At 41.9% G+C, this 13,189-nt stretch overlaps 1 protein-coding gene across 9 annotated transcripts in view; it reads right to left on the bottom strand.

Annotated features, from left to right (window-relative positions):
- PDE9A (phosphodiesterase 9A) overlaps window positions 1-13,189 on the bottom strand; it is a 94,277-nt gene that overhangs the window by 8,337 nt on the left and 72,751 nt on the right. For all 9 annotated transcript variants that reach the window (XM_077342791.1, XM_077342792.1, XM_077342798.1 and 6 more), the window contains 5 exons: window positions 9,458-9,614; window positions 8,973-9,086; window positions 4,288-4,392; window positions 1,342-1,470; window positions 490-585 (listed from right to left, as the gene is read on the bottom strand). In XM_077342791.1, the coding sequence (XP_077198906.1) occupies window positions 490-585; window positions 1,342-1,470; window positions 4,288-4,392; window positions 8,973-9,086; window positions 9,458-9,614 (601 nt within the window). The remainder of the gene's footprint in view (window positions 1-489; window positions 586-1,341; window positions 1,471-4,287; window positions 4,393-8,972; window positions 9,087-9,457; window positions 9,615-13,189) is intronic.

Genomic DNA, 13,189 nt, shown 5'->3' with positions numbered 1-13,189 from the left:
CACATCCATTCCACACATCTTGTATAATGCACTTTCTATGGCCTTTTGCCGCTGGGCTTTCCTGTGTGGAACAGGAATCTACTTTGAAGTGCTGGAAGTGCATTATCCAACATGTGCAGAATGTGGTTGCAAAGGCAATGAAAGCCTGCTGTCAATGAGGGGCGTTCTTGATGCTGACCAGTATCTGCATATGGCATTCCCTGGGCTGAAAGGAGACTAAAAGGGTCTGAGGAAGACCGTCCATTGTCCTTAAAAATGTCATACTGTACCAGCCACTGGCTAACCTCAGCAGGCCCCTTTTTATTGGGATTCACAGATTACACATTTCTTCAGATGCAGAATTTTAGAAATAATGTCATTTTGGGTCTCATTGGCCTTGAAAGGATAAAGTCCCTTAGGGAAATTTCTAGGGTACCACTTCATGCATGGAAGTCTGCACACAGCCTTCTAGTTCTTTGAGAAAGAAATCCTTGAAGGAGTCCCTCTTACCTCTTTCATGGTGTCATCGATTTGCTTCAGCTCCTCATAGCGGTCTCTAGATTCCCACAGAGGTTGGAGCAACACTTCTTCAACCTCTGGAAAAAGCTAAAATGAAGGAGGGTCAGTGAAACTTTATTGTCCAGAAAAGAGCAAGAATCCTATATCTGGAGAAGTGAGCAGTGATTCACAAAAGCTCCTACACTGCCACAAATTTTGTTAGCCTTTGAAGTGCTCCTGGACTCTTGTTCTTTTTTTATTGCTACAAGCAGACCAACATGGCTACCCATCTTGATTTATTCTCAGGAGTTTGTTTAAAAATATTTACATGATAAAAATGAATCAAATTGGTATTATAGATTTATAACAGTATATACATGTAATTAAATAAATAAATAAATAAATACATTTTTGCAGCCTAACTGAATTTTCTGGATCCTAACTGAAATATTAGTAACTTATTGGGGCTGTCATCTGATGACATCTCAGTCACCTTAATCCTATGAATCCATTAGCATCATCAAGGCAGCTATGGTTGCACTACTGTAGGTATTTGTAGCTGTTGCTGAAATAATTTAAAACATGGATATGATTTATCACTAAGCTTGTATACATGGATAAAACAGAAGTTCTGAAGAAAAAGTCTCCTTTTGGTTTTAGAGACCAAAGGTGTTCCCTCTTGTGTGGGAAATAAAAGAGAATGTTTCTTCTATGTTAATATTCAGTTTTTATGAATACTTACATTAAAAAGTTAATATTTTAAATGTGTTCAAGTAAAGAACATTTTTGAGACAACCCACAGGCTGGGAAGCAATTACTAATCTAATAGATTTAAGACACTAACGCTGCCATTTCATAGCTTACCTTTGTCACAGTTTCAAACATTGGAATCAGGACAAACTTCAGGAAGCCAATCTGTGCTGTAGGTTTGGTCACTTTGTCTCGGTCCATAAAAGGGGCCACTGGAAGGCCTTCAGACTTTTCCCGGTCACTCTAAAACAGAGGCAGCAAATTCCTTGGGGTAATTTCTCACAAATGGGCAGCGAAGGCAATAAATTCCCTACCCAATTATTACCAGTATAATACTAAGCATGTATACTCAGGAGTTTCCATGGGACACTGCCTAGTTGGTGTGTTCTGGACTGCAGCCTGTATCACAGGATATTCCAGAAATCTCTCCACACACACACCCATCATGCAAAAGACAGTGAAAGTTTTAAGACAGGTGTCCAGGAAAAGGTGGGCAGGACTATGTATATGCTGGGGCTACGGAAGGGGGAAATCACAATTCAGCACAAAATTAATTGAGATTTAGCAACAAGAAAAGTGGGATTCTACAGCCTTGTATACATTATGGGCATTCATTTGCTAATTTTGAATATTTATTCTAATGTTCATGATAAAGACGAGCAGAATAGGGTGTCAACTCTGAATTATGATATTCCTGGAGATTTGGAGGTAGAGCTTGGGGAAGATGGAACCTGGATAGAAGAAGGAACTGTACAATGCCACAGAATCCACCCTCCAAAGCAGCCACATTCTCCAGCAGACCTGATCTCTGTGGTCTGGAGATCACCTGTAATTCTGAGATGTCTCTAGGCTCCACCTAGAGGCTGGCAACCCTAGTTATGCGAGAGTACAGGTACCAGAGCCAACATCCTTTTTTAAAACCTGCGGATATTCATATTAATGTTAGCCACCACTTGGAAAAGAAGAAAGTGCGCCTGAGCAAGTGAGAAGTACATTTTCCTCACTAATGAGTGATGACACGCTGGCTTCCAAAACAAATGATGGTGCAAAGTCCCCGTGCACTCCTCTCCTTCCTGCACTTCCTTCCTGCAATGTTCCTACAGGCTCCACTTTCCCATTCCAATTATTCCCTTTCATCAGAAGAACCTAGATCTGAGTCCAGCAGCACTTTAGAGACTCGATTTTCAGGATATCAGCATTTGACAGTCAAAGCTTCCTACTGTATCCAGCAAGGGAAACTTTGACTCTCAAAAACTTGTACTCCAGAAATCTTGTTGATCTCTAAGGCAGTAGTCCCCAACCTTTTTATCACTGGGGACCGGTCAACGCTTGACAATTTTACTGAGGCCTTGGGGGGGGTAGTCTTTTCCTGAGGGACGTTGCCACACCTGAGCCCCTGTTCCACTTGCTTTCTTGCTGGCATCCCTGACTTCCTGCTGCCTGCTGGGAGGCGCTGCCAGCAGCGGTTGCACAGTGCCACTCCGAGGGGGAGCCCCAGCCATGGCGGGCGCCGGAGAGCACCAAAGGTGAGCCTGTGGCAGAGTGGCAGGGCAGCCCCTGAGGCAACAGCCGGGGAGGAGGACGAGGAGAAGCTGCGGTCCGGTACCAACTGATCCACGGACTGGTACCGGTCTCCGGCCCAGGGGTTGGGGACCACTGCTCTAAGGAACGACTGGACTAGATTATAGCTCTTCAACTACAGACCAACTTGGCTTCCCTCTGAAACCTTCCTCAGAAGAGAAAGTAAACAGCTTGCAGTGCCATGACTGGATAAGGATAACTATGAAAAGATGCCTATGTAAATTTCAAGTATATGCAAATAATCCTTGATGGTCATCAGCCAGCACTGAAACATGTTTATGCAGAAGGAAACCATTTGTGGGGTGGGCGACATGATTCTGGCTGGGGCTGCAGTGTGGAGGAAGGGGGAGTCTCAATCCATTTCTTGCATGCTGAGGCATCAAGGGGCCATCGAATGAGCTTCCAGAGCTTCTGTGTGGATTGCCCTTGCCGCAGTTCTTTCCCAAATGTTTACCCATTAAACACACACACATACAAGATCACCCAGAGCCTTGTCCAATGCGTCCCTTACTCCCAAGTAGTCATACCATTTCCCATTATGGGCCATGTTCAGACACTAGAGTAAGGAACAGAGTAAAGTCACTTAGAAATGGGGTATGTGTGTGTCTGAGTTGAGGGAAAACCACTGGCTGGGTCAAATGAATGAAAGGCAACCTCAATACTTTATCGAGAGCTGTCATTTCCTGACTGGTCTGGCCCACTGAATACAGCTGATGCATTTTCCCCAAATAAGAAATCACAGAAGTGCCTACTTGTGCTTCCTATCACGATTTAGCTTTGTTTGACATTCGGCCAGCTGCCCCAGATTGTACACAAGCTAATTTATTAGCATGTGGGAGAGTCACTTAGCTTTAATTTTTTTTGTTGATTCCTGTAATAAACCACCTCCAGTGGAAATCTAGTGATTACTGTGGGACCATAAGGTGCTTTTAATACTAATTAGATTGTCCTTTCGAAATGAGCAGAGTTTTCTTTCTTTCTTTCTTTCTTTCTTTCTTTCTTTCTTTCTTTCTTTCTTTCTTTCTTTCTTTCTTTCTTTCTTTCTTTCTTTCTTTCACAGTCCTTTGTTTTAGACTTAGTCATGAGTGTTTCAAAGCAATCTATGCAGACATAAATAATCCAAACCTGACCCACTTAGCACTGCTCATTTAACTGACTTTTTCTACAGTCACAGTTCTTGCCCTTTGGGGGTTCACTCCTGTTTACATGCTGAGTTAACTTGCAAAAACAGCTCTATTAGAGAGAACAAAGTAGCAATTTAGTGACATTTGTATTTCTAAATGGTGATGATCCTTTTCAGGCTATACATGACAGTCAATTGTAGGCTCTTTTATCTGGTGAATCCTGTCACAATGACACACTTTCCTGACTTTACAGGGAAAGCTTCTTCAGTTAGGTGGACAGAGCATGTCACACAGAACCTTTTAGTCCGGGGCTAAAAGTAGAATGATTGCCTTGCTGCTTAAGGAGCACTCTTACCTGCATAAAATACTCCTCTAATAAGCAGTCCACCCATGGTTCAGCCACTTCCATTGGGCGCACCTCATTGGAGATATCACAGCATTTGATCAGTACCATCTTCAGCTGAAAGTAGGAAAGCAAAATGTTAAAAGTACTGCCATATTTATCTGTGCCATTGATCAGAAATGGTTTCCTCCATTTTCCATTGGGATGAAAGTAACACAGAATTCCAGTCCTGAGCAGTAGAACACAATGAATCACCGGCTAGTGATCTCAGTGCAACATAGTTGGTGCTTGCATTGCATCCATCCATCACTGGATATTACACTTTTGTTGTGCTATAGCAATCATTTGTGACTGGACTGACTTACGTACCAAGGATAATCCAAACTTGAATTATTGCTAAGCTCAACAGTAGTGCAATATCCAACAGTGTGTGGGCCTGATCTTAGGTCTCTCCATCTAGAACTGCATGTGTGTTCCAGCTGACATGTGGTGTTCCTGGATCTGTGAGCAGATCCTTTTAATGTGAATGAAACTCTCCTTGTAGGCAGGTGAGGCCTATATGCACAATGGAGGCTTTGTGTCCACAGAAGATATGATGATCTATATCCTATTTCTAATTTAGACTTTTCTGCCTGCTAGAAGGATGTTATTTAAATTTGACACACATGGTTTCTGTATTGTTTGGGAGTTCATAGATTTGTAGAAAAACTGTCACATTTTTAATAAATACCTTCCCTCATAATTATTTATGTATTAAGAAAATTTATATATTGCCTCTCTGGAGAACCTTCTTGAGGTGGCTTACTAATTAAAACCCAATTAAAAAAAACAAACAAACTTTAAAAAACCTATCCATAAGAAATGCAGCCATAACATAAAGGCAACATTAGTAGCCAGAAACAATTTTCATAAAATAGTCCTCAGGTTATAAGTAGGCCAGTCTTTCTCAGCCAGGGTTTCATGAAACTCTGGGGTTTCTTCACAGCCTTGCAAGAGTTTCCTGAATGGGAGGGAGTTAATTAATTTTAATAGTTTTTTAATTTGTTAAATATTTCTGTGATATGACCATATATGGTCATGTTAATACCTTTACTTCCCAAAATGGCCAATGATGAACTTGGTGGGCGTATGAAAGGAAGGGGCCCTGGGTAGGTATGTGCACAGCTCTGCTTCCCAACCATATTCTGCACAATCATGCCACTTCTGCCATTTCTCTAATCCTGAAGAATATTTCAGGGGGTTCTGAATGATAAAAAACTGTGAAAATCTGAAGTAGATTATAAAAACAATTTTAAAAGCTCAACCTCCCCTTAATGAAAAGCCTAGATAGAAAGAAATATTTTGGCCATATGCTTAACAGAGAGTAAGACAAATGCAAGGCAAGGTTTAGGGACCAGGTTTGTCTGTTTTGCCTGGAGAGAAGACAACTGAGATGGGATCTGATAACCATCTTCAAGTATTTAAAAGGCTGCCATGTAGAGGATGGAGCAGAGTTGTTCTCTCTTGCCCGGGAGGGACGGACCAGAACCAATGGGATGAAATTAATTCAAAAGAAAATTCATCTCAACATCCAGAAGAAGTTCCTGACAGTTTCTCAGTGGAACAGGCTTCCTCAGGAGGTGGTGGGTTCTCCATTTTTGGAAATTTTTAAACAGAGGCTGGATAGCCATCTGACGGAGAGGCTGATTTTTGTGAAGGCTCAAGGGTGTGGCAGGTTACAATGGATGACCGATTGGGATGTGAGTGTCCTGCATAGTGCAGGGTGTAGGACTAGATGACCCATGAGGTCCCTTCCAACTCTATGATTCTATGATTCTATGATCTACAGGAGAGGAGCCACCAGTTAAAAAAAACTCTTTCTCTGGTCATAACCAACCTAAGGTTGCTGACTTTGAGTTGAGAAATTCCTAGATATAGTGGAGCCTGGGGAGGACAGGCTTTGAGGAGGGCAGATATCTCAACAGAGTATTCTGTGTGCAGAATCCATTAACAATACCAGAGAAGGCTTCAGTGGTAGTAGCACAAGATGGGTAGAGAGAAATGTTTATTCCTTAATCTGGATTGCTTTGTATTCAGCATCTAGCCTTCAACTGCAAATATCAAAGTTCAGGTTTTCAGCCTGAAGCTCCTTTCCCACTGTGACCTTCAATCTGAAGACATTCCTATCTTCACATATTTTTCTGATAGTACTTTTAGTTTACCTTAACTGGAGTGTGTTTCTTATGAAAATGGAAATTAGTCTCTCTCCCAACCCAGAGACTAATTCTGCACGAAGAATTTGCCCCCAGGACAGCCTCTTGTTGCTCTCGGGTTTTAGTGCAGCTTTCACATGACATTGGCAGCAACCCAAGGCTGTGCAGGGTTGATGTGAGTTTTCAGCAGATTTGCTCTGCAATGACCCATTATGCACGGGGGTTTTAGCGCACATTCGGGGTGGAATGGCGGCGACTAAAATCACGGATAACGCACGGAGCCGGCTGCAACCGGCTGCAGCTTCGGTGCATGCCGCCGAAAAAGCCGCGTCAGTGAAACGCGGAAGAAAGCGCAGCTTCCGGGTGAGCGGGGCGCAACCAGAAGCGGCGCCCGGATCGGCGCGTGCATAATCGGTTACTCTGGGTTTTGCCGCCGTCGCGCCCCGCCCCATGTATAACCGGTATGCGTCGCGTCTTCCCCCTCCGCGTTTTCCATGTGACCCGAAATCGCCGTTTCGGCGGCCGTGCATAATGGGCCAATGAGGGAAATTGCCAAAACTCGATTTGCCACTTCTTGCCACCCAGCAATCTGGGGAGCAAACAGGGACAAGTCTGTGTGAAGGTAGAAACGCATGACAGTCTCGGCAGCATTTTGCCCACCCTCACACCCACCCTCGCACCCACCCTCTCCTCACCATTTCCAGATCATGATTAAAAATAATAATAAACTTGCAAAAAGTTGTGATAATAAATGTTGGAAATATCAGATAAAGTAGGTTCTTTCTATCATACATGGTGGAAATGTGAAAAAGTATACAAGTACTGGGCTAAAGTTCATGCTATAATGCAGAAAATGTGGGATCTGAATGTTCCTTTGAAGCCTGAATATATGTTATTAAGCCTATCACTGCAGTGCCTCCCAACACAAACAAGAAGCCTATTCTTCTATGCGATGACGGCAGCAAGACTAGTTCTGGCCAGAAAATGGAAAACCCAGGAGCTACCTTCAATAGAAGATTGGCTGAGCAAACTGGTGGATCTCGCCAAGATGGCTAAATTGACATTAAGTGTTAATGGAAAAACTGAAGAAGTTTTTCAAGAACAATGGGGTCCTTATTTGAACTATTTAAGAAAGTAAAATATACTGGGAAAGGGGGGGGGTTGACTATTATAATATGTTTAGAGTCTAAACTATAGCTTTACTAATGTGTATTATATGTATCTACTTTGCTTCTACCATGTTGAAAAATAAAAATCTTATTTAAAAAATTAATAATGGTGAGTTGCTGCAGGACTGCAAAGCTAAAACACATTCCCGTTTGTGTTATCTGGTGGTGGGGGAAGAACCGGGAGAAGGATGTGTGTGTGTGATGAAGCGGCCCTCTCCTGACCAGCTAGGCATCCATGTTCTTTGTTTTAGCACCTTACTGTGAACAATCACTCATCGGGGTCAAGTTACCATGGTCAGCCTATCACAAATCTACCCAAACATAAACAGAGATCATTATACCAACAATCCCCTGAAGAGGAAGAATTGCTTTATTGTTGTGGTGTGATCCCAAGGCAATGTGGAAGTGTTAGTTTAAAAAAAAAACTGTTTGACTGTTGTGGCGTTTCTCCATAGCAATGTGGAAGTGCACTTAAAAAAATTAATTTCAGGGCTTGGGGGAGAAGAAAGTTTGAGTCCCTGAAACAAGCACTGTGATGGGATTGGTGGCTTGTGGTCACTGACAAGCTGAGGAGTGGGGGGAGAAGTTTGTGTTGTTTTTCCTTGCTGCTTCATTGGGAGGCAAAAAGCCGCAACAAGGTGGTGGGAAAATGTGGGAGGGATTTCTCGTCAGAAAGCTTGCAAATGTGCAGTTTACAACCACGTGTTTGCAAGTAGGATGCGGTGCAAATTTTATGCCTCTGTGCAGAATTGGTCTGAGTATAGGGCTACGAAGGAAGAAGATTTGCATTTTTATAATTTTTTAAGAGACAGGAGTGTGGTGCTTATCCGTCAGACCATTCTTACTAAAACTGGGAATCAGGAAGATGGGCAGTGCAATCCACTGAGAAACTGGTGACAAAGATCATTTAGAAAACCTCTCTCCCCTTTCTTTTATAAATAATACACAAGGCACATTAATCATTCTTCTGAAACAGACAAATCATTCCTGTACCTTCTCCTTGCTGCCTTTATACGTGTTGTGCAGTGAAGAGAACCCACAGAGTGGGAAGTGTGATTCTAACAGTGGAGACATTGAATGCCATTGGTTAAAGTGCAGGCTCCATCATTTGAATGGTCCAATCAGCTTGAACCTGAGGACTCATATGTAACCAATCACAGGCTTTCGTGAGAACCTTGGACTGTATTTATGTTCGGGTGGTGGGCTGTGTGTTCTAGTTCAGTTGGTGTGATCTAATCAAGAACTGATGTTCTTTCCATGAGTGACTCTGTGCCTTATTGAACCTACTATTTAATAATATGCATCATATGCTGAAAACATATCAGGATGGTCTTACCTGTATAACATGTTCTTCATTTGAATAGTCAAAATTGTCAAGTATTTCCTTGAAAGAGTCTAATATTTCAGCATGTCTTGCCATGTCTGTTGCTAGGATTAAAGTAATTATTCCCTGTGGAAAATAATTTAAAATTTTTAAAAATATCTACCATGCACACGTGTAATCTCCCTTGCCTCCTGATTGTCCCTTTTAAAATCTTTTCCACCACACATCTTTTTGGACTTGGGGAAAGTACTGTGGGGACATGCTATAAGCAAATAATACTCTGATCAAAACTGGAAAGCATTTTAACCTCCAAAATGAGACATTCAAGACTTCTCAGAGCAACGATGACTTGAAAGGTTTTCTTCCTAACCCCAAATTATGACAGGCTGTAATTCCTCAGTAGTGGGGGAAAATGTTTATATCCTTCAAAACACTCTTGTTAACTATTTCTTCATGGACAAGAACTTGGCACCAATATTTTGAATTGTAACGCATACCTGCCTTATCCGTTTGAACTGTTCCTGGTCGATATTTGAAAATATGTTGCATTCCGGCTGTGCGAGAATTTGGAAAGCCACAGCACAGTGATGGTTCTCAAGTGGGGAAATGTCATTGTAGCGCACAGCAAGCTCTGTTTGGGCATTAATTTGGTACCTGACATTTAAAAAGAGAGATTAAAAAATACATTAGCAATCTCAATTCGCACGAGGTCACACTTGTTCATCTTGTAGGGCCCATGTCTGTTTGTAACAGATTCCTTTCACACATACTGCACCTCAGCACCTGGGTCTACTTAAAAATATGCTACCTGATATTAAAGTAATGTTGCCTGGATATAATGAAAGGGCACACATATATGGAAAGCACAAGTATGGTTTGCTTACTGGTTTTGTGGCATCAATTTTAAGTACGCACAAAGAGAACTTTTGAATGCCACCCATTATGGACTCACATGTCTTGCTAGTGAAAAAAATTAATCTTGTTCCTGATTTTTTTTGGGGGGGGGGACTTTAGAAAGGCATGTTTTGTGTGACAACTTGGGGGAAATATTTTTTGCTTTGCCTGCACGTTTGTATACCTATTCTTTGCTCCAGGCAGTTTGCTTAAAAAAAACCAACGTCCCTGGGAGAAGGGAGAGGGAGGCGAGTGTGATGGTGGGACATTGGAGGCGGAGATAATGCTTTTCTTTAGTGTATGGCCTGCTGGATGCTCTCCTGTAGCTCATGCCTTTTAGCCTGGGGAATCCACTTTATACAATTCCCCAGTTAGCGTTTAAAAATGGAGGATGTAGCGGTTTGCTGCTTGGATGCTGGATGCCATGCAAAATGCCAAAAAATGTAGCATCTTCACCAGATAAGCATTTCACTATATTTATGGAGTGCGGAAGGGCCCTAAGTAATTCTGCTGCATGTTTTTGCACACATATGGTCTGATCCTGTGCTCCCATCCCCACCCTAGATGGGAAAATTCCTCCCCCCACCATCCCCTGCAATTTTCTTTCCAGGAGCCTGCAGAAAGTGAGATGGGCTTTCTTCACAATAGAGATGCTATTATTTCCAAGCCCACCCATCGGTTTTATGTATTTTAAAATGATAGATCTTGTGCTTGCATGGGGGATGGGATGTGGCAATGGGAGGAGGAAGAGATAGGGAGGGAAAGACTGGCAATCAAAGAGGCTGGTGACTCTTTTCCATTTTTCACAGTGCCTGATAACACATTACAGAATCCACCAAGTCTCCAATAAGAAAAGGGAGCTTTGCAGCTGCTCTAGTCAGTTTCAAAAATAGTTTGAATGTCAGGATTTTGAAACAAACCTTGCCCATTTTCCTTTGTGTTCCCTTCCATTCAAGGAACCGAATCACAAGGATTGAAAGAGAACTTGACGTTACTGCACATCTTCCATAGGGCAAGTGTATCAATGAAAAAAAAACCCTTTGGTTACCACCACTCACATGCCACAAGTGACATTCCTACCTCAATTAAGACTCAGTTTAGAATCATAGAATCATAAAGTTGGAAGGGGCCATACAGGTCATCTAGTCCAACCCCCTGCTCAATGCAGGATCAGCCCAAAGCATCCTAAAGCATCCAAGGAAAGTGTGTATCTAACCTTCGCTTGAAGACTGCCAGTGAGGGGGAGCTCACCACCTCCTTAGGCAGCCTATTCCACTGCTGAACTATTTTGACTGTGAAATTGTTTTCTCTGATATCTAGCCTATATCGTTGTACTTGTAGTTTAAACCCATTACTGCGTGTCCTCTCCTCTGCAGCCAACAGAAGCAGCATCCTGCCCTCCTCCAAGTGAGAACCTTTCAAATACTTAAAGAGGGCTATCATGTCCCCTCTCAACCTCCTTTTCTCCAGGCTGAGCATTCCAAAGTCCCTCAACCTATCTTCATAGGGCTTGGTCCCTCGGCCCCAGATCATCTTCGTCGCTCTCCTCTGTACCCTTTCAATTTTATCTACATCCTTCTTGAAGTGAGGCCTCCATAACTGCACACAGTACTCCAGGTGTGGTCTGACCAGTGCCGTATACAATGGGACTATGACATCTTGTGATTTGACACTGACACTGACAGAGAGTTATTTCTAACACGAGACACATGAGAATGCACTCACCCTGAGAGAGGGCTATAATAAGGGTGGAATTTTGAAGAATAAATCTTTTAATGGGGGACTCCAAGAGAAATATAGGTAAAGGTATCCCCTGTGCAAGCACTGAGTCATGTCTGACCCTTGGGGTGACGCCCTCCAGCGTTTTCATGGCAGACTCAATACAGGGTAGTCTTGCCAGTGCCTTCCCCAGTCATTACCATTTTACCCCCCAGCAAGCTGGGTACTATTTACCAACCTCGGAATAATGGAAGGCCGAGTCAACCTTGAGCCGGCTGCTGGGATCAAACTCCCAACCTCATGGGCAGACAGCTTCAGACAGCATTTCTGCCGCTTACCCTTCTGTGCCACAAGAGGCTCTAAGAGAAATATTTCTGGATACATTTTATAAGTGTGGGAGCCTCTTCCTTTGTATTTTTTTAACATCTTATAGTCCCCATTACTACATTACACAAGTGTATTTAAATATCAGAGCACCCCCCAAGAGGGGTTGAAACACATTTAGTTTTGTATCAGGCCATTTATCCATGTGTCAATATGCTCTGGATTTGTGCAACAGTTTGAGACTAATGTTTTTTTTTTTAATTTTAAATGTGCACATTAATGGAATCAATATTTGTATTTTATATTTAGTATATTTTTCTGCTGCTCAATCACTAAGGTTCCTAACTTGTATACACAGGTTGGGTTATTTTGTTCCTTCTTTTGTTGTACATACTTACGTATATCAGAAGCAAGAAAATAATGAGCTGACCAATCACAGGAGATTAAAAAATAAAGCCAAGGCCAATAGTGCAAAATCAAGTAAAATAAGTTTTATTATACAGATACAAGGGTTTATCTCTCAAAAAAAGGTCTGTTACTCTTTTTGAAGAATGAGTGCAAGATTAACAGATTCCCCTGATGAAACCTGTTGGCAAAACTCATACAGAACAACTATAAGAAATTTAACTGAGTAATGAAATATTTTTTTACCTGATTTTACACCATCAGGCTTGGCCTTTTTTTAAAATCACACTTATATTAGAGACATTTTCCAAGATTATGCCAAGAACGTGTTCTCCTATAACATCTGCTCCACTATTTTGCTACTATAAATGAGTTCTAATTGTATAAAATGGAAGCTGCAATTTGTCAAGCATCGTTATTTCCTAGACTACAAATTTCAGGTTAGCAAGTACACTACAGGAATATACAGATACATGTGTTTATCTCTCAGAAAGTACACTCAGCAGGGAGCCACAATTGGCTTCCCAACATATCCACACTCAGTAAAATGAACATGCATATCTGCTTCACATCTTATGGAGCACATGAGGCTAGCCACTCACTCTGTAATGTGACCCTGTGTTTGTTAAGTCTGGGAGGGGATTTCCCTTCAGGATTTAAAACAGCTGGCCCTAGAAGGTCCTAGAAGAACCAGTATTACTAAACAGACAACCGTCAGGTAACAGTTTCTTTGATCAAGCCTTTTATATACTGTGAAACAAAGCCAAATCTACCCACTAAATGTCTTGGTATTTTCTATGAAATAAGCATAAAGTTAATACTTAAGTGCTCTCAGTTAATTTTAGTTGGATTTAGTTTAATGTGTCTTAATTAGGGATTTCTGAAGT

The sequence above is a fragment of the Paroedura picta genome, chromosome 6 (assembly GCF_049243985.1).
Source record: "Paroedura picta isolate Pp20150507F chromosome 6, Ppicta_v3.0, whole genome shotgun sequence".
Lineage (NCBI taxonomy): Eukaryota > Metazoa > Chordata > Lepidosauria > Squamata > Gekkonidae > Paroedura > Paroedura picta.
The sequence above is the reverse complement of the archived record's forward strand: the minus strand, read 5'-3'. Positions and strand labels throughout refer to the sequence as shown.